Source organism: Manacus vitellinus, unplaced genomic scaffold, assembly GCF_001715985.3.
Source record: "Manacus vitellinus isolate BGI_N305 unplaced genomic scaffold, ASM171598v3 scaffold_4_pilon, whole genome shotgun sequence".
Classification (NCBI taxonomy): domain Eukaryota; kingdom Metazoa; phylum Chordata; class Aves; order Passeriformes; family Pipridae; genus Manacus; species Manacus vitellinus.
In genome coordinates, this window is record NW_021940604.1 from 21624080 (window position 1) to 21646983 (window position 22904).

A 22904-nucleotide genomic window follows, 5' to 3' on the forward strand; every position below is an offset into this window, starting at 1 on the left:
CAAGTGTGTAATTTACTAATAAAACTTTGTAAACTTTTGCAGACCCTCTCACTTGTTTTGTTCCTTTTGAACATGAGCTTCTATCAATTCTAGGTGCTCCCTTTCTTGTAAGGGTGGAGCCACAAGAGACAGTATAAAGAAATGGACACAAGCACACTGGTGGATTGGTGTGGCTTGGGTGTCAGCAGCAAGACAGATAAGGCACACACATATCTGAGGAAGCTCACAGTGACTGAGAACAAGAACAAGGAATAAAGCCAGGGATCTGCAAGAACTGAACTGTAACATACACAAGGGATGAGAGTTAAACTGTTGGATAACTTACTCTTTTAAAGCATTTTTTAAAATTATCATTTGTGATTACAATCCATAATTTAGAGTCTCAGTTCTATCTGTTTCTTGTGGCCTAAAACAGTGCTTCAGGGCTTATTCTACTCTCAAAACTCAACTAGCCACTATGGCCAAAATTAGCTACTATCAGCAAGTCCTAGAGAGTTACAGGTCAATCACATTAACTTGAATTTCCAGAATAACAGCAGAAAAAGAAACAAAACCAGAACTATTTGTAAACATCTAGCAGGCAACATCACAATCTAAGGACCAACACAGATTTGTGGGGAAAAAAAACACACAACCCTAATTTCTCTCTATTACGTGGTAGGTAGCAAACTTTGCCTACAGGGGTAAGGGCAGATGTAACAAATCTTGACTTTGGCCAGCATTTAGGAATTCTCTCAAACATAATTCTTATGAGCCAGTTTGGAATACATGTCTTAAATGAAACAATTGCAAAGATGAATGTTCAAATGTTTGGAAAGGCTATTTCAAAATAGCGATTCACTGCAAAACTGAATATGCCAAAGAAGGCACAACCAAAACCTTCCCCAATGTATTGCTATTTAATGTTTCTGTTAATTATATGGACAGTGAAATAGATAATATACTTTTAAATCTGCAAATTACATCAAATTATGAATATGGCAGGCACTGTAAAGAAAAAGACTGGAATTCAAAATGATCTTGGCAAACTGGCATCTCAGTCAATAATGTGAAATTAGTTATTAATTCATAATGTTTTTATGGAAATTAAACTATATTGAAAAAACACTGAGGCAAAAAAATGCTCTGGCAACAGCTCTTTAGAAAGGAAACTAAAGGTTTAGCAGATTAAAACTTCAGCATGTTCCAATAATGTCATATTACAAAAGTAATAAAAGACATTAATTCATTACATGATGTGACCTTCACATACTGCTCAGTACCAGTAAGGGCTCAGCTGAGTTTTTATGTCCTGTTTTGTCCATTACTCATTATTAAAGACATGGACCATGTGTACAGAATACAAAAGACCTGGCAATAAGCAGAAATTTGACAACTACGACCTGTGAAAAAAGATTTTTAAAAAGAAATATTAAAAAGGTCCTACACCAAAGTCTGTACTCAAAAAAAATTGAGTTAATTGGATGAAGTACTGGCATACCTCCAGTCTTATTTTCTATGATTCCTGGAGTGATTTGATGGATGTCTTAGAATAGTCACAAATGCATATTTATTGAGTGTTAAAACTTAAAAAAATCTTTGTTTAGCTCTAGCTTGGTAAAACACTGCTGTATCTTTGATTAAAAGTAACCTTATGACTGGAGGAAGCAATTTCCTGACATCATTACTTACGTTACACTTCTAAAGAGCTAAGTAATTATTTTCAAATCATTGTGGTATTTACTAATGTGATACAGTGTTATCAGTTTACAATTTATGTAATTTAAAGTAAGCACATTATATGACATTCTACAATTATGAAATTATGGAATATCAAAACTATGGATCAAGATATCCTACACAAACACCCAAAAAAACAAGAATATATTTCATTAACCACTGATGATTAATATTGTATGTACTGGACTTGTTAAAAAAAAAACAAAACCACACTTTTTGGCTAATTGTTTTAAACATTTAAACATTTAAGATTCTCAAAGTAGCTAATAAAAGTAAAGCAACTAAAACCTAACATAGCAACTCCATCCCCTTTATAATATTAAATTAAAAGCTTATAGTATGGATTAATTTTATTTAGCATACTTCAGTAACATTTTAATACAAGTCTGCTGCTTCACATCCAGTTTAGTCTTCCTCAACTCTAAAAAAAAAAAAATTCCTATTGTACTATTCACTTTAAGGATGATAATGCTTTGGCCTTGACTTTCAAACAAATATGGTCAGACTTCAACACGCCAGCTTAAAAATAACAATAATAAACCTTGAGAAGATGAATATAGCAGCATATACTATTTGTGCAGAAAGAAAAACAAAAGTGATTTTCTTAAACCAAGATCTATTAGTAGTTACAGTTACTTCAGTTAAGTACCCAATTTCTTTCCTTATTTTTGCCTATATTAGACATCACTGGAAATATTACATAGATTTTACAGAAAGTATACATTTAGCTTCTGACAGTTCAGTTCAGCAACACTGAAGGTAAATTTACAAGTGAATATATGGGAAGACAATGGGACTGTGTATTGACCAACTAAATGATATAGTAAGTAGGAAAAGAGAACTGCTAACACACCACTACAATACGAGAAGCAAGACCTTTATTACAATATTGTGTTAGCTACAGCATTTACATTTCACAAAAAGGATGTCTTCTCACTTCTTAACTTAAGATGTTTTTCTTAGACAGCTAGCTTTCCAAACTGATACAAAAAAAAAATTCTTTGAGAGGTAATTTGGAAGCCTGATCCCAATGCTCCAAATTGCTCTGTGGAGCAGCTTCTTGGACCATAAGGACTAGTCAGTCAAACTAAACATCCTCAAGTCAAGTGAGAAGAGTATCCCTCAGCTTAAAAGATGTTCTGAAAGACAGCTATGAGACTGATTCAAGATCTCTGGAATCTGCCAGACTAAAAAATTTACCAGTAGAGTTCTTCTGTAACTACTCAGACAGGAAGGTGACAATGGCAAAGAGAAACAATGAAAGCTAGACTAAGATCAGAATGAAAATAAGTATTTATTTGCATCAGTGAAAGTAATTAGCCAGGAACAAACAGCTTTTACAAAAGGACAGGTTTTCATTTTACAAAAGAGGGCTGCTACCTCAAGTAAATTTTTCAGCTCACCAGTAGAATTAACAATAAGATTACCAGACAAGATTGTCAAAAGGCAGCTTCTTAGAGTAGCCCCTTTAAAAATTACAAATATAAAGATTTTACTTCTTGCCTATCTTGAAGAACAACACAGTAAGCAACTTAGAGCCAACTGGTTAGTAAACTAAGGATTCATTATCTGCCTACATGCTACAACGCTACTGTCATGTCCTAAGAGAGGTTGACTCTACAACAGAATTTGTGCTGCTTTTATTATGTCTCTCAGGACTAGACTCCTTAAACACAGAAGTTAGGTGAGTAAGATCAAAACTGATTCTCAAACCTCTATTCGGCCACCAGGGCATCCGTGACACTTCAGTATTAGAAATCTACTTGTGTACATCGTCATAATCACCTCAGCTTTCACAGACCTGAGTGAAATACCTTATTCATTCTACTGGGAAACAGAAGAAAGCTCTCACAAGGGTTTCAATTCCACTTGCAAGTCCCAAATACACTGGCAAGTATCTACCAGACCAAGATCTGAGAAATTGAATCAAGTAGTCAAATTTTCATTTAAAACACAACAAAAAGATTATGATAGCCTCTCCTCCTCATACAGAGATACAGTCCTTACTCAGGATACAAACATTTCTTTTCCCTTTTTTCTTCTGCCTGAAGCAATCCAAAACCACCTCTCCCTTTCCCTAGGAAACACTGTGCTCAGAAGTAATGACTAATTTTAACTCAATCATCAGGATACAGATATTTATGCTCTGGGTTTTTTTCCCACCTGGACTAATCCAAAACCACCTCTCTCTTTTCCTACGAAATATTCTGCTCAGAAGTAATGACAAATTTTAACTCAACCATCAGAAAAGAATGTGAAAAATAGCTCACAGCCTGACAATTACTGGCAATCAAATAGAAGGAGCTAGGTTCTGAGATTTCCTCAAAGGAAGAATCAAAACACGTAGTAAAAAATTCACAGATCTGAATAGGATTTAAAAAGCAAAGAGGGTTTCTATGGAGCTCTTCTTGGAGCAGAAACTGGACAGAAAAGCTGGTCTGTATATGACTGAAGGTATTTGGCAATTAGCTTTTGTTACTTTGTAGGAGGGTAGCAGGGAAAAAACATCAGCTGTGATCTCAGGCTTCTGGGCACTTGTGGAGTTTGAAGAGTTTAGTTCAGGTCAAAATGCTTCAAACACTCAAAACTAAGATGCTGAGTTTACCATTAAAATAGCATTTAAAAAAAACCCCACACAATTTACTCTGAGTCATATGCTCTATCTGCTATTAGAATGGTTTGTATGATGTCGTAGTACGATAACTAATGCGGGTTAGAGATTGATACAAAGGAAATCACAATGTAACTCAGACCTTTCAATCCGCCAGCATTGCAGACCTGAGGAAGACTCCTTTCCTCTTATCCTTTTAATTTCTACATGAGTATACCTGCAATCTATTTTTTTAAACTTTCATTTACGTTTACTTCTCAAAAAATCAGAAAATATCAGTTTTATTCTTTTCCATTTCTATTCTTTCTGAAACTATACTTTTTATTCATCTCCAGTACTTATTTGAAAAGCATAGCTTAAATACACTGTCATAACAATCACAAGGATAAAATAGGAATTAATTTAATTCTTTCTCCCACCCCCACCCCCACTGTCCAAAGTGGGCAATCTAACCAAGAATAAATACTGCCAGGTCAACATTGAGGAATACTGAAAAAGAAATGGGTGCACAGGATAATTACAGAAGTGGATAAAGGGGGAAAATTTCACTAACCTGGGCAGTCAAACTGCAGCAGATGTTGAGATCTGAAGGGAGATAAATGCAAAGATTAGAAAAGCAAGTAAAGCATGGGGAGCCACTGAAGACTTTGGGTCTCAGAGGTATCTGCTTAATAATTACATTGGACCTTTACAAAACCAGAGCCTTGTTAGTCTTCCATTGGAGACAGAAATATGATAAAGTGGATGAGAAAGGTAATAGTGCTAAAATTGACAGCTATACCTACAGTACAGAGAAATATCTGTTTGACACACAGTTATCTGTTAGTACTGGACATAATTTAAGAGATACTGTCCTACCACTACAAAACAGACTAACAGCAGATTCTGGGAAATAAAAGATGTAGTAGACCTCAGACAAATGACTGATGTAGATGTGAAGAAATGAGAATTCTTGAACAGCAGCCCATAAAAGCAAGTGAATGTAGTGATGGAAACTGAATTTTTCAGTTTCAGGAAAAAATATTGAGACACACCAATTAGATATTAAGCATTACTTTACATAACATTCTAAAAGTAGCAAATTTATGACATAATACAGGTGGTTCACAAAACACAGACAGTACTTACCTTACAAGAACTGAATTTCTTTAAGAGCTGTTATGTGTATGCACTTTAACTTATAAAATCTGCATATCCACGGTGAAGTTTAGAGATTTTTGGTTAACAGAGTCCATACAGACTTTTCACCATGCTCTGCACACAGACATAAAGGACAGCATTTATCTCTGTGCTTCTATTTGTCTCCACTGTGGAATCCAGGGGCATAGGAATTAAAGGGAGAAGAGAGGTGCAGGACTAGGACTGTACACATAGAATGCACAACCTGACCAGTTTCACTTATTGCAAGGTATAGAACTCCATTCTCCTATGGCTCCTTGAGCAATTCTCCCACTGCAAAGGACACAGAGCCACTGTCTTTGTAGAGATGACACCCCTCCTACAAGGACAGCAACTGAAACACTGGTTTCTCAAATGAAGAGTCTAATTTAGAGATATCACATCTGACAATATTTAGGGAACACAATGTCAGTAGGGAAGGCTTGAAGAGTTACAAATATATTTGCAAGCAGTGTTATTGATGATGACTAGGGTCTTGTCAGGCAGAACTATTGCAGTGAGATTCATCCTGACTATCACAGCTTATCCTGATACAGCAGAGCTCAAACGTGGTTCAAGAATCTTAGGTGGTTTCTATACCCCCTTCATACTTTCCTGTGTAATTCCTCCAAGTGACCCAATACTTTTGCTTGGGGAGGGTGCAATTCACAAGTGGAAAATGTCAATTTTTGTGTATTGGCAGAATAGAGAGAATGTTTTGTCCTGAATAAGTAAGGCCTCTCATAAATTTCCAGAGTATATGGAAGTGAATACAATTTTCAAATTATATAGCAAGAATTTCAGTTAAATTCCTAGGAAAACTGTGGTTACAGAGGATCTTTCAAGAACTCAGCTGTTCATTTCTCCAAGTGGATTGCACAAGTCAACAGTTTTTACTGGCACATATTCTTAGGGGCAAAGGTTCAAACACTGAATTTTCACAGTAGAATCTGATCTCTTATTAACAAAAACAAGACACATCACTGATACAGAGTGAGAAATGGGCAGATAAAAGTCAAAATTCATGGCTAGACTTCGCGAACGAAGATTTGGGAAAAGTCAAAATAGCTGGCTCGTGAAGAACAGAGCTGAAGGTCAAGTCATCCTGGTTCAATTTAAGAAGGTAGTCCAAGGTGATAAAGTAGTTGTAGAACAGTTAAATCACACAGAGGCACAGAACTTACACTACAGACCAGAATCGAGGGGGAATGAAATCTGGCAACAGAAGTCTGTGTCATCTGTAATCCATATCAGCAAGTCCTCCTGTTAATTTTTATATTTCTGAAGTGAAAAAGACTACTTTTATCTAAAGAACGTGGGGAAAAAAATGGATTTTCCAGCAAAAGATAAGTAACATAGACCAGTACACAGCACTATCTTTTTGTCCAAGGACAGACTATGTGGGCACAGCACTAGACTCAGCAACTCCAAAGTAAAAAACACAGAAGATCTGGAGACAGGCTAAGCCACCCAGGGGACAGATTAATATTTATCCAAGTTGTCTGATTTTGCGATGCAGCCAAGAAAGTGAGTTTGTTTATATACATCAAGAAGTTCTTATGACTAACATGTACTCTACAGAGATTCCAAATAGCTTCATGCCTCTCCCATGAATAAAAATGCTTGGAAGCATCTTTACTTTTCATTCTGAGGTGCATTTTCTTTCCCAATACAGTTTATGAGAATCTTAGAGCAGAGTCCAAGGTGATGCTCTGTTTCTCAGTGGTGATATTTTTTTTCCAAGCACTGTCTGCAGTCCAGTCTCACTTCCCTGTTCCTTGGAGTTCCAGCTGAACTTATTCCTGGTAACGCAGATTTCAGTGAAGCAATGAGACACTGGATCTTCAGTATAATCTACAGAGGACATTAAATCCAGTACTCATCTCCCTCCCAAGACAGATTCTCCCAAGAAAGTTGTTGGAAAAAATGGCCAGACACACACCATTTTTTCATATCTTAAACATGAAGCAAACAGACACAGAACACATACACTCCACACAGCTACTGCTTACCAAAAATCTCTACATATACAAGGATGCACCCATCATGGAATATGATCGTGGATAAGCATCAAAAGGAGAAGTCAGATTTACTCAGTAAATCAAGAAATGGGCAGCAAAGCAAGGTGCAAAATACTGAAATCTTTTTCTTGAACTATTCTGAAGTTTTAAAAGTACAGTCAGCGTCATGGTAACTTCCACATTGCATATCAATTCATGAGTAGCTTTGTATACAAGCCTGTAGCCATATCTGAACAGCAAGCCTAATTTTCAAATAAATCTAGTAATTCTTTAAGAGCATTTCCTTTGCTAAAAAATATTTCAACACAGAAAGGTAAACTTTATCAATACATATTTCTATTGCATTATCTACAATCTAGCTGCTTTTTTTTAAAAAAAGTAAAACACATAAGAAATATATGCAATATTTTGTTCAACTATTCAGTTGTTAAATTCAGTTTTTCATCCTGCAAGGTGTAAGACACTATAAATAAGGCAGGGCCTACCATTAGCAAGAGGCATTTAATAAAAGTAACTGCTAAATTAAACTATATTTGTCCCAAGACAATTACTACAGGACTGAAACACTGCATTAAAAACAAAACACAATACTCAGCCCCTTGTTTTGAAAGTGTGTCATAATTAATATTGTCCTAAACGCATATTGAAACTCGGTAGTGACCTTGGCCACTGCTTAGAAAAGACTAGGCAGCAACAGTATTTCTTTTTAAGCAGTATTTCTTTTCAACGTGGCTAAATAAAGTACAAAAAGCAACAACATATCTTTTAAGCTACCTGGCACATGACTTTGTATCAAAGTTTAATGGAATTGACCTAACAAGCTCATAAGAATTAAGGATGCATGATTCTGATTAAGTAAATATTTTCTAAGGGTAAAAGAACAACACTAAACCCTTCAACATCAGACTGACTGCTGAAAAACAGAAATTCTCTATTTATTATCAAAACAAGCACAGGACAAGTGACACAGAGAGTAGGTACGCTTTCTTTCAAATGTACTTAATAATTTCCTTGTAAGATAGTCCTTACTAAAAACACTTGGAAAGTGTTTTCACCTGATCTGACAGATTGCTGTTGTGAACTCACTATTTAAACTTGAATGGACTAAACTAGGATTTTCTTTGTCTATCTTAGAGGGTCATCAAAAAATTTGCCTATTTTAGAGGGTCATCAAAAAAACCCCACTCTCAATCACTGCAGTTTAGACTGATTTTAAAATTGAGAGGAATAATAACTATTTGATCTAGTAATCTTCTGACTTATCAGTTTGTTCTTCAAAAATCTGAATTAATGTTGGAAGTATAGAATAAAATTAAGTCAAAACTTATTTATAGTGTTTATCTCAACCCAATTTCCAAGTGACATGTAACGGAACACCTATTAATGGAATTTGACACCAATTAAACTGGGATAAGAAAAGCTTTCCCTTTTGGTTCTCCCTTGCAAAAGCCAAAAGGAATATGATGCCTATTTCACATGCAGCTGATATCTACCAGTCAGAGACTGGTAATTCTTGCCAGCTCCTTGACATGAATACTATCCAGCTTGCCATATAATCAATGTGTTTCAGTTAGAGCCCACTTCATAAGCAGGTTATTTCTCCAGTTTTTACTTGATGAAGCAAATACAGAGCAGAGAGTTAAAATTGCAAATACTTGGCCAATTCTATTATTCCAAAGCCCAAAATGAGTTTTCACTTCTTTCGTACTACAAGTTTCGCAGTGTGTGTTCCCCTTTCCAATATATTTCAGGAAATGCAAGAGACATGAACAGAAATCAGGGCTGGCCCTGAAGCAAATGGAGACCCTGCCTGCACCCTCAGGAGCTCCCCAGCTGTGCCAAGCTGGCATTCAGCAGCTGATGTGCAGTGACTCGAGCACACCAAATCTGTGACCTCCAGCCACCATGGGCCTGGGGGGTGACACACAAGGACCCCAATCCATAGGGCCTGTGGCACCTGCACTCCATCACATGGTCAAGAGCAGCCATTCAGGCTGAAACTGTCCTTCCAGGTGGGAAAAATGGGACTTGGTTAAGTAGAGAAGCCAGTTCTGAGGTCTAAGAGGAGAGCTGTAGGCTCTCATTTGTATAAGTGTTCATTTGTATAAGTGTTTATTTCTTAAGGTGCTTGCAACCAGCATTCTAGCAGTCTGGCTGCTGTTGGCCAACCCAAACAGTGGGAAAAATTCAAGAATTTTAACGTAACAAAAGCTGTCACTCACCTAAGGACCGTATCCCTTTTCCAGTATTGTTTACTGCATTTTTAAAGTTGCAGCAATGAGACAATAGTAACTTTAATGTTCAAAAGATCAGGTAAGCACTGTGGTTTAGTAGACATACCAGCAAAACACCTTATTTTTTCTTATAGCCCTTGATTTATTTGTAAGTGCATACTTCTATGTACTTCTGGAAGCACATAAAATGTGGGGGGTTATCAGAAGCAGACAAAACTAGGATAAAAAATGTCCAGAGCTATCTACTTGAGTTGAAGTATCTGTTGAAGGCAGAATCCATACTGTTCCTTCGTGAACACTGATTTATTCACTGTCTCAAATACAGATCCACATGGACTTTCTAAGGTTTTAGTCCCCCCAGGATACATCATTGCCCACCAGCAATAAGTGACACTTCACTTATTCATGTTTCCATAAAAATAAACACCTCTTTCCGTTAAAAGTATTATCCTCATTCAACAGGAGTGAAAGCACCCTATAAAAAGAAAAAATGTATACTATAATATAAAAAAAGATAAAGAACTTTGTCCTCTACAAGTCAACCAGCACCTTTAGTCCAGCCTATAAATTACAAGCATTTGTACAAGCATCTTGGTAAAAACTTACAAGCTTTTTGTTCAATAAATGTACTTTAGAAGTTCTATTTGACTACTTGTATAGCCTTACTCTTCAATTCTCTGCATGAGTTAACAATCATTTAGGATTTGACCAATAGCTTTCTCTACACCACCAACTCCTCTGAAGACTTATTTCAAAACATCACTATGAAGCTTATGAGGAAATAGCATAAGATGTCACAACAGCTTAGTCATTTAGATTGTACGGTCCTTTGAAATAGCCCAGTTCAAAGTATTAAAGAGTAAGATTTAAATGACTGAAAACTAAGTAACAAGAACTAGCCACTAATAAAATTCAGTTTACAGCTGCTCAAAAACAAACTAGCCCCCAACACAAGGTAATTTTGAAAATAAGTATCTGATGCAGAGTCAGTAATCTAACCAAAGTATTACCAGAAAGATGTGACACCATCTGTTATATTGCATAAAAACCCCTGGGCTTTTAAGTCATTGAAAATTTTTTGACAGAATTAAAAGGTATTTATTATCATTAATCTTAATGTTCTATCATGGGTGAATAACAAATATTAAAATGATTCTTCTGTTTTCACAGTGCATACTACTTCTACTAGTCCAATCAAATACTCTTGAATGTAAGGGTGTGTAATGGTCTAAATAGAGCATCTCACTGCAGGTCGTGGGCTCTTTCCCCCCCCCCATCTGTCCCTTTTAAGCCTTTTGGTTTACACCACTTCAGTTTAGACAGCACCACCAGCAAACCATTAAAAAATAATTCACCATTTCAGTAGTGTAATGAGTGCCTGTCAGATACAGTGTATCTCCCAGTTGCACCTAAATTTCGTAGTTTAACAGTGTACTACAGAAAAAAATCTGCTAGGGAAAAAAATTAACTCTAGCACATGTACAAGAAACGATGGCTGACTGACAGCTTCTCCATCATCAGAAGCCAAAGCTCTGTCAGTCACTGTAGACAGCACTAAAACACAGCTCAACTAGCAGCTAGTAGGGACCAGGTAAGAGGATCAGTTATATTACTGCTATAGTAGTAAACCACAAAGCTAAAGCTTGAGAGACAGAAAAATACAAGTATTTTGCTTTTAATAAAGCTGGAAAATGGTGAATAAAATGCATCCTAAAAAATCAATTCTTTAACATACCTCAATATAAAGGAACAAAAATTACAATTTTTACCCATTTTCTGTTTTCTACTCCTTTCACACTTTCTCTAAAACACACAAGTGTCATTGGCAATGTATGCAACTGAGTACTAAAATGAAGAATTCTCTTTGGAACAGCACAGAATATTTTTCAAATGTCTCTTTTCATGGTTGAAGTATTTTAAACTTTAGACTGAGGACAAAGAACATAAATTTTAACCGGCTTAACTAACAGTCCTGATTAAAGCCCTCTTTCAACCAGACAACAACCAAGTTAATTTTTCATTTCTCCCAAACACAACTTGCAGTTTAAGTCTTGCTTCCTACCAGCAATTGCTTTCTTAGTCCATAACACAAAGGCAAATAGCTGTAGTTTCAAGTATGTCATATGTTGGAAGAAATGTGCACTTACCAAGTGAACATAAGGCACAAAATATCCAAAAAGGGCAACTGGGATCCCAAAAGCCCAGATTCGGTAACTGAGAACTTTGAAAACGGAGAAATTGCAAATCTTTTTTCCAGGGGGAAATTTGAACTTCCCCTTCTTTCCTCCCTCCTTGTCTTTGGTGTCGGCAACAAGGGGTTTATAAGTAAATCCAGCCAGGAACAGAATAAACATAAGGACGCACAGGACCCGCAAGGTGTTGAACAGGTTGACAGAATCGAGCAAAACTCTCAAGAGGAAGGGCAGTGACACTGTGAACAAGCTGCTGCCTGCAGTGACGATGCCATTCACTAGTCCCAGGCGCTTCTTGAAATAGTGCCCAAGAATGACCAAGGACGGCTGGTACGCAAAGGAGCAGCCACAGGCAAACAAGATTCCGTAGGTGAAATACAGAGGTTCAATGGTGCTGTAACAAAAGAAAAAAAAAAAAAAAAGAAAAAAATCATTAGTGTTTTGTAAGATAGTGGATGCTCATGTTCACCCACTATATACATGACAGTTTTTCAATCAACAAACAGAATTACAGAAGTGAGTTGAGTTTGCATACACTTATAGTTGAAATGCTGTGTCAGCTTAATTCAATGATTATTCTATTTTATTCCGCTGAAAATTTGACAGAATTCACTGAACAAGTAAAAAAGAAAAATTATATTCAATTATAATTACAACAAATATTGTGGCTAAAAAGTTTTAAAAATCATTGTCGGGGTAAATTAGCCAAATATAAATTAAACCATAGCTGGGTTTTTGTTTCCCAAAGAACGGCATACTGTTTCAATTTAGACATTTCTTCACTGTGCTAGCAGTCATGAACCCAGAAAAGTCAAATATTCAAACAATTTCTTATTAAAATACAGTACCAAAGTAGTAAACATCATTATTAATGAAAAACAAAACATTTAAATACTGACAAGTTTTGGTAATATAACACATTATTAGCAAATGATAAATTTTTTTTCGGTATTAAATTTTTTAGACAACGAATTCCCTCTAGATTAATTATTTTAAACTCAGTGTTGCAATCCATATATTGAATATGCTAAGAAAGAAATTGAAAAATGTTAATCATGAAATATTTCAACTCATAGTAAGGTGGATCTTCATCATAAGGTTCTCCACCATTACCATCTACTATACAACTGAAATGAAGCAGAGCTGTTTTAAGTGATCACAGGCAATTATGTGCTATTAAAAGGTATTTGTGCAAGAAATGTTAAAGGTATGAAGCAACAGTATCAGTATAACTAATTAAATTAGTTTTGTAGTATTAATAAAGTCAAAGGAAACATTTATTTACATTTAGATGATGGAGGAGAAATTTTTATACAAGATTTCTGAGGCAGCACATGATGGTTTATATAATTATTTTTAATATTATGTTTTCAATGAACTATCATTTCTTTTTTTATCAGCTAACACCCACTTTTAAAGTGGTTCTAACAAACCGTTATAAAAAATTTAATCTGTTAGACCATATATTAATTTTTTCAGGGGAGTACGAATGCTTTATGTAGTGCTTTCTATCACAGGAAAGCACTTCTGCAGCACCCCTCTATGGAAAAATACACTCCACAAGCTTCCCATACATTTGAAAAAATTCTTAGAAAATAGTATTTGACTAATAAAGGTCTGACACCAGGAACTCTGGTTTAGCGTATTACAGAGAAAAATATTTGTATAATATAATATTGTCACTTTCTATATTAAACTATCAATTTCTGAAACTGCCTATACACAGCATAAGCCAGCGGAAACAACATATGGAAGAAAGACTTATTTTTTACCGTTATCAACCAAAAATAACCAGGAAGAATAAAAACAGACATTATAAAATGAGAGGAGGAATATAATACAGTAAGGGCAAAGAACTTGTGCTTCAATCTGAAGATTCATTCAAAGAGTCTGCAGCACAACATACATATTAAAATATTGTCCTCCTTTATAAACACTCTTACATCTCAACTTCCTGAGAGATAAAATTTATATTAAGAAATTAGAAAAAGCAGTAAATCATATTTCCATTTATCTACTTTACAATATTTTACTTTTAGAACACAGACTTCCATATCTGAACTATACTCCTTCAATTAACTGATAACATCATAGTCATAAATCATTTTAGTCTAAGTAACATAATGAAACACCAAGTATGCACAGCGACCTGGCATGTACTCTTAGAAGAATTCACTCTCAAAAGGCTCTTCAAAACTAAATTCAATTAAGCTAAAATATTTTTAAAGCCTTTACAAAACAAATTCCTCTCACATGCCTCTTCTTTGCCTTTGTTCCACTGGATATCAGACAACACTTAACATACTACTAGGAAGCAAGGAAGAAGAAAGACTTTTCCAAGATGAATCTTTTACTTTTTACCTCACCTTTAGTAAGCAGCTTCTTAAAACATATCAGGAAGTGGGGGGTTTGTTTGTTTGCTTTAATAAAATGAATTAAGCAAAATATTTGCACTTCGATTAACCAAAAAATAAAATAAAAACTGGAAACTAGCTCAAGTAACAAGAAAAGAAACTGTATTTTTCCTACAAATACAGGTTAATCCAAGAACAAATATAAACATTAGTCTCAGTACCTAAGACAGAAATATTTGCCTTCTCTTCCTGTCAATTTGTGGACATGTTTTCACATTAGGGGATATATGTCCAAGCTAGATGTAATAATAGATCAGGCACAGTGCCACATAGCATGGACAGTCATCCATCCACATCACAGCCAGCTCACATCTATCTGGCTCAGAGGACAAGCACAGAAGAGACATTTTCACGAGCTTATCTGTACAAATATATTTTCATCTATGTAGGAAATTCTTCCAAATGTAGTTCTTGATTGTTCCTCTACTTATTCTGACAAGGGTGGGGGGAAAAAACAGCAGTCTGAGAACTAGAGATAACTGGCTTATTTTCCTGCTGCTTCTTAGCCTATCTTCACTAACCAATTTCTGTTGATAACTAGAATAAGTAAACTTCCTGTTTCCTCATCTTCTACTTGGCACGTCCAACAAATCTGTCACTCTTGAATTTCTTAGGATTTATTCTACGGAAGTAATAGAAACATACGAAAATTGTAAACTGGAGAAAAAACCCCACTCAAAGTTTTTTTCAGTAACATAAAAAACCCAGAGATTTTTCTTAAGAAAGAAAATAAGGCCTAAGTATATATCATTACACTAAGGTTTTTGCTATCTCCATGTTTGGCAATTGAATCACTAAAAACAGATGAAAACAACAAATTTTATTAGAACATGAACACTTTCCTGGAGGCCCTACTGTGTATTTATCAACATTAAAACTGTTTTAAAAGCAAATTGAGGGGACAGGGCAGGCAGGGAAGACAGCAGCAATGCTTATGTACCTGCTGAAACACAACATACATTAAGCAAACACATAACAAGTTTATTCAGGACAATGCTATTATCTTATAGCAATAGTCTTGTTGGTGATACATTTATACATAGCGGTTCCTGTTAAATAGTAAGTGCTGTTATGACATTCTATTGTATTTTTTAAATTACTTTTGAAGTTGAACATTCACAAGTCACAGTTTGAAAGACAAAACAAAAAACAAAACAAGTTTTCTACTTTAACAGATAATATAAAGTAGCACTTTATGTTTACTCCTTCATATTCTGTTGCTAGAATCAGCATTACCTCTACCCTGTAAAACTGATAAAATACTTTGAAAGTTAAGAATTTAATTTTTTTACCTTACAAAAGAACTTGCAAGGAGTCCAGTAAGCCCTGCTGCAGCTCCAACAACAGCAACTTTTCGACAACCAAATAGGTCTGTGAATATGCTGACTATTGGAGAACAGAAGAAGACCATCCCCATAGAAAGAGAGTTCACCCATGCTGCAAAATTAAAAAAGAAACAAAGAAACAAAAAAAAATTTTAGAAGACCAAGAGATTTCAGCTTTCAACTAGTATTTATTTTCATCTGAGATTTTATGTTGCTCAACTAAAGCAGGGTACCAACTAGGTAACTATTTTAAAACCATTTAAATGCATTTTTAAATATATTTACTTAACATGGTAAAAAAAGCCTAACAATTTACATAATCAACTAATTTAGATTTTATCAGCTCAAAGAATGCATTTAACTTTTTTGTAGCTATTACTTCTAACTTTTTTTTTAATACACAGAAACATTCCTCTAGTAAATAACCTAATATTCAGTCTGATGACTAAGTCATTAAAAATACCTTTGAGGCTTCATATCCATTCTGACTTCAATTCACTTGACTTAATTTTAGACTTTATTGACTTTAAATAGGTAGGTTTGCTGAAAAAAATAATTTTTAAATTAATTACTCGTTCTAGATCATATTGAACATCAATAACGAGTAAACAACAACAGACTTTTATACTGTAATATACACATTAGGAATTTGATTTTACTTTATACTAAAGAAACCAGTGTAGTAAAACCATTTCCATATATGAAGGAACAACGTCACCACATCTGATACTTCTCCAGCTTTACAGACCTCATTAAAACTGTACTTGGTTATAAATGAGTCTTTAAATCATTAAGATTCAATTCAGATGAGTCCACTATAGTTTCAGCTACCAGTGCTTTTTACTTCAAATAGCTTAGGTAGAATGTCTTCAAATAGCTTAGGTAGAACATAATTTGTTTAATTTTCAATTAAAAGTCAGTTTTCTGCTTTACTTCATATGGGTGTTCAGGACCACATAACTTCCCACTTATAATCTAACAATCTTTGAAACAGGCATTACTGACCTTACACTTAATAGTTCTCCCAGGACATAAAGGTCAATCAGACTGCCATAGGGCAATAGTTACAACCAATATATCTGGCATATGTGTTACCATGTATTGCAAATATCCCCATCTATTTTGGGGAAAAAATGGTCTAACAAAAAGTAGAAAAATCTGCTGATGCAAGATACATTGGGGAAAAAAAAAACACTTTAGCTTCTTTTTTAACGGTACAGAAAACATAAGACCTCTTTCAACCTGGAATTGATATAAATCTGTGTAACTGGGATTTTTTTTACAATATCTTTCCTAAAGACACAGTCGGATAAACAATTGTGATTCAATTATAAGGGCAAATAAAACTATCTGGAAAAACATATATAACCCAAGACCTGACGAAGAATATTTGCAAGTATATCTACCAATACCAAGGCTTAGAAGATGTGTTGTTAAAGTGCCAGTGAGCTGGACACATTGATGAAGACCCCACTGTGCAAGGCACTAAAGACAGAAAAACAAACCAGCAAACAAAAAAATTGTTTCTTCCAAGAATTTACAATGTAAATGAAAGACAAGAGAACAGATGTCTAGAGAAAACAAGAAATTAGTACAAGAAACAAAACCTTTATTTTAGGGCAAACAGTGATCTCAGTGAACCATGACATAACTGTTTGGGGTGGGAGGGTGGTGTTATTGGGCATGTTTCTTGAGCATGTGATAAATGTGTTTTAAGGCACAGTCTGAAGAGTGAGGTACTTTCATGGGCATTTTCTGTGTTTCCTGGGTAGGACTAACCCATATATAATACCCCTGTCAGCCTTGCCCTTCTGCATCAAACACTCAAGCAGTATGAAGGGAGAGCACAAAGGACTCAGAGGAACAAGGCCTGTGACAGCGACTGAAAGGCAAAGACTGAATTTATGAAAGGTCTGTACTTTCTCTTCCTCTGCCGCTAAGGAAGGCTCCAATGCACCTTGGGTGCTGCAGGAGACAACTTGAAGATCTGCCCCATTTTACAGCCTATGTGGTTACTGATGGTACAAGACAACATTATACCAACTACAATTTGTAAGCAGGAGTCAGAGAGAACAGATGCTCTCATATAGCCTGGAGACCAGCCAGTTACAAAGCTTCCAAGCAGTCCAACTTCTACAAGACTCCTCTTTACTTATCTTTCCCAGAGTGAGCCTGCAGTTTTATTGTACAAAAGGGAACTGCAAACACTAGGAATGTACATGTCTTCTTGTCATCCTCCCAAATAAATGGCAGCTACACCACCATGAACAGTCCTCAGCATCTCTGCTTGATTAGCAGGGCGGCACTAAGAAACAAAGTACATGGGGGTACCCAGATACCTGGGGGTATCTGCAAGGCCAAGAGAAAAGGCAGCTAAATCTTGAGAAGTGGGCATCACAAGACTCACTGTCAACAGTAGTTTCATGTGGTATGAAGGTACAGTGAAATGGCTGAACCTCCTGTCACACTCCCTGCCTAGGTACAAGAAGACACAAAGGCAACTGGCACTAGACAAGCCCACCACAGATTACTTTCTTTTGAGAATCCCATGGCACATGGACAGGTCCATGCACTCTATTCATGAACACAGGCAAAGAAAGTGGGCATCTGTTACTTGCATGAAATAACAGACTAAATTACCTCAGAGCTACAGGCTGTGATTTAATTAGCATTCTCCTTACTGAAATCAAGTTTACCATGTTTTTAATGGTTTACACAGCTAATAAAATAATTGGAATATAAAAGCTTGAAGTGAAGCCATTCAGCACAAGTTACACTGAGTTAACAACGTGCTGATTTTGCTCTTCATGCTTCCAGGTACTAATGAAAGAAGTATGCCTTTGTTATCCCTTGATTCTCTCTTTTTTTTGTTACAAGAATGACAGGGCAAAGCATAAAAGAGAAGAAAGGTTTCCACTGGTTTTCAACACAACAGACAGTTAACAGGAAGAACAATGGCCCTATCTGAAGCATTTCAGAACAGACTGGTTATGTGCAAAGAAGTCTCACTAAAGAAATGGAAGCCCATACTATACCACTTATCTCCTAATGAAAACTGGAGTCATTAAATTACAATGTCAAGCTAACGTGAGGCTCTTGTGGTCTAAAGAAACATAATAGATATCGTTGGCATGTCTTGTATGAACAGTTTTATTATTTATTGGATAAAATGTTCCTGAAGTTAAACTTCACATGTATCCATAGTTCAAGAAAATGTACCGTATTCATCCTTTATGAAGAAACCTAGCATCAAAAATAATTAAGATATAAACAAAACAGCACATGCATAAATCTTTAATTTCCTTAAGGCAAGTAACTCTTGCTGCAATATTCTCATCCTATGAAGAAATTGATGGCTATCAAGTATATTCAATAGATCAAGTAACTTTCAATTTTGCTTTGTTCAAGTAAGCTTTCCAGCATTCTTACACTTTCTATGCAGTATGAAAAATATACAATGAGTTGTCTTCCACATTTTTATAAATAGAAATTACAACTGTCCCAAACAATACAAAAAAATTACAAATGCAGCTGGACAGACAGAGAGCTCTCTAGAGCAGCTATTACATAATAATTAAAGCATTTCTCCTCTAGGCTATTGGCTGCTTTCCTGGCCACAAGCTGGCTATATTCCAGAGCTGCTAACTCAGATACTAATACAGCTCTTAATTGCTACATATAACTGCATTCATATTCATACACAAAACATTTTGATTGCCATAGAAGAAAAGCTATTCCTACTTTAAGGACTTAAACATTCCTTGAGGCACTAGAAGCTAAGAATTAGTTCCTCAAATCGTGTAATTCTTTTCAGAATAAACAAATAGTTCAAGAATTTGAGAAATCCTGTTCTGGAGGAAACAAAAGCGGTTGTTGAAAGCTATTTCTGGAGCCAGTTCGCTCATCTCCAACTAATATTAATAATTTCTTGTCCATATAATTACATTTACATGACATTTATTTTTAAGAGCAAAATAACTGCAATACTGTGTAGATCGAAGACTGATTTAGCCCAGTATCCTATTTCTGATCACCACAAAGTACTTAGACAAAGAACACTGGCTATGTTCTCCCAACATCCAGCAATAAGCTTTAAGAACATTTAGTTCCATCAGTATTACTTTGGCTTCACTGCTTTTATTGTAATCAGTTACAGAACATGCTCAAGCACCAGCAACATATTAAACCCCCTTTGTTTTGAACTTACTCATAGTTTAATTCCCCTACCGTGAGAAATATGAATTAATCACCCCTGCTAAAAATTCCTCTTGAAACCTATGATTTTATATGCCTAAATCAGATCTGTTCATACTAATTTCTTCTCCAAAATTAAGCAACATTTTGATTCAGTCTGTCTCTTTATAGAAGATGTACTCTTCCCTCTTGCCTCTTTATATTGAGTCTGATTGAGTGTATCATACTTTTTCTGAGACAGGGTAGCCAGAACTGCATACAGCATTTAATACAGGACAAACAATAAATTTCTATGCTAAAATAATTTTTTTTCAGTCTCCATGTTGTAATTATCCTTTCTTTTTTCTTTTTAGTTTTTTTTTTTTTTGTTCAGAGTAAATACTTTTACTCTGTAAAAAATGGTTTTTTTAGAAAAACTATCCATGACCTTATTTCCTTCAAATAGCAATGATGTTTAAAGAGGTAGACATCTTTTTTTTTTGGCACTTATTTGGATTACATTTCTCCCCATGAGACACATACATAAACTGAATTTAATCTGCCATATTAATCACTCAGCAATAACAGAATAACTCAGCAAGTCTAGAGGTCAGCAATCAACACACTCATATGAGGACAGGCTATAGAGTTTGAATTTGTTCAGCACGCAGAAGACAAGCAGCTCAAAAGAAATCTAATCTGTGCCTCCAGGTATCTAACAGGTGATCATTAAAGAATATAAAGCCAGCTTCTTTTCAGTGATGCACAGTGACAGGACAAAAAAATCCCAACTGAAACTGCAATAAAGAACACTCCAGTTAGATGTTATGAAAATTTTCCACAATGAAAGTGGTCAAACATCAGAAGGTCTGATTCAAGAAAGTTGCGGAAATTCCATCCTTGGATATATTCAAAAGTTGACTGGACAATACTTGAGGTGCTTGTTGTTGCACGAACCCCACTACTCACACCAAGGAGTCTGAAAGCAGAATTAAACTTTATTACAAAGGGCATCAGCTTAAATACAGTGTTTAAATCGTGTCACATGATCTCTCAACCAATGACATTAAAGTATTCCACTGAGCATGCATGAGAGTACCAAAGACTACAAGTCCCATAATACTTTGCAACATTCTTCCTGCTACAAATACTGAACAATCTGATCTAACTCAGAAGCTCAATGTATTTTAGCTTGGCCTGACTTCGAATGAGGGAGTCAGACCAGAACCAGAGAGTCTCCTCCAATTCAAGTAACTGCATATAATTTATGCAAGAACACTGTTCTAAACCCCTGCTTCTTGAAATTGGATTCTGAAGATCATGTTAAACATCAGCAGTTCTTCAGAAAAAAAAAATTAAGTTGGCAATATTAACTTGTTCACGTAAGAAAAAAAAGAAATAAAACTAAGCCATGAAATTAAAACCTTTAGGGTTTTCCCCCCCTTCAAAAATGGGAAGGAGTTGAAGATGTCCTTGAATTCTAAGTCAAAAATATCCTTATAAGTAATCTCTTGAAATCTATTATTAGCACCATAGATGTAAACTTCATTGCTTAGAATTACTGTATCTACCTCCTACTGATGGCAATTTTTTCATCAGTATCGTTTTATTCTTGTTGCCTGTGCCCAGAAGCACTGGTTTACCCTTTGCCTAAGGCACTCCAGACACATCCTCTTTTATCCATTATCTATTTTTCTTTCTCCAGGGCAAGCTAGTTTTCCAAAAGAGGGAATTGTTCAGCAGATGTTAGGTAACCAACAGATCAACAGAACCATTACACGCAACAAGTATTCCAATATCCTCCTATGTCCTTTGAGAGCCTCTGTAGGTCAGCCTCCTGGAAACTGCCATCCTATTTTTATAGCACCAAATACCTTGTGCTAGATGCCTTGCTTACACATGCCTGTGAAAATTGTTTCAGAGCCTGCTCAGTAACTTCTCACAAATCACAAGGAATTTAGTTAGTTGTAGGTGCAAAAGGAAGAGCAACTGGTTTCCACACAGCTGCTCCTATTACTGAGCAATCCACAGATCACAGATCAGTATGCCAGTAGAAAAGGAAAAAGTGGATGTTAAAATGCATGCACTGACACATTTAGAATTCCTACTGTCAAAAAAGTGCACTGCAAGTTCTATCCAAAAGAGATCTGCTGATGCCATTAGAGAAACTATCTGTTTAAAGACTAAAAATAAATTTATGACATAATGCTGCCACAGGAAGTATTCTATACTCTGAACTCAGGTTACATGACTACAGCTTTCGGTTCGCTTACTTTCCAGTGTTTAGTTTGCAGATATCTGAGCTAGGCTTCCCTTAAACCAATACTATCAACACCCTCCCTTACCCCCCCACCCCCCTGCCCCCCAAAAAAATCACCCTAATTTAAATGAAAATTCTAGAATATTTTGGGCAAAGATAATTTAGCGCAAAGAAATACTCTCTCATTTGGACACCAAAGCTATCTTGAACAGGGTTTGGAAATCACAGTTATCTGTAAAGGATCTATTCAGATTTCCACAACACACTCAAGAGATCATGGTCAATACACAAAGATTTATAAACCAGGCAATAGTGGAAGTACCCAAACACAATACAAGATATTGGAGGTTTTTCCCTACTCTTTTTTCTTGTTTCCTGGGGAACAAACCTTTTACTGAATAACATTATTACTGAAAGGTACTACTAGTTATGATTGGAATCAGAAACCAAGAACTATATGTGACCCACTGGATCACAATAAAGAGACCTTCAAATAGATACCCTGTTTCCATATCACAAGCATGAAAGCATAACCTCTGCTTTCAGCAAACATGAGGTCATTCTCAGGCAGTTTGAATGAGTTTATTCTGATTGAACTCACAGATTTTGCCAATAGCTGTAAGGTTTCCTGTGCTTATGCATAGCATCTCTTCAACATACGTGCCTTGTGACAGTCCAAAATGCTACTTCAGGTTTGTATAAGCCATGTTGAACTTGATGCAAGAAGGTGGAAAAAACCATAAACTTGCAAATATGTTGTAAAATCAGTAAAATAAGCTTATAGTAGGAGTAAGAAA

At 35.6% G+C, this 22904-nt stretch overlaps 1 protein-coding gene across 1 annotated transcript in view; it reads right to left on the reverse strand.

Annotated features, from left to right (window-relative positions):
• Positions 1-15786, reverse strand: part of SLC16A10 (solute carrier family 16 member 10) — a 28133-nt gene extending 12347 nt beyond the window's left edge. Inside the window, exons 1-2 of the mRNA XM_018078034.2 lie at positions 15642-15786; positions 11891-12329 (exon numbers count right to left, since the gene is read on the reverse strand). Of these exons, the coding sequence (XP_017933523.1) occupies positions 11891-12329; positions 15642-15766 (564 nt within the window). The 5' untranslated portion in view covers positions 15767-15786. The remainder of the gene's footprint in view (positions 1-11890; positions 12330-15641) is intronic.
• Between the last annotated feature and the right edge of the window lie 7118 nt (positions 15787-22904).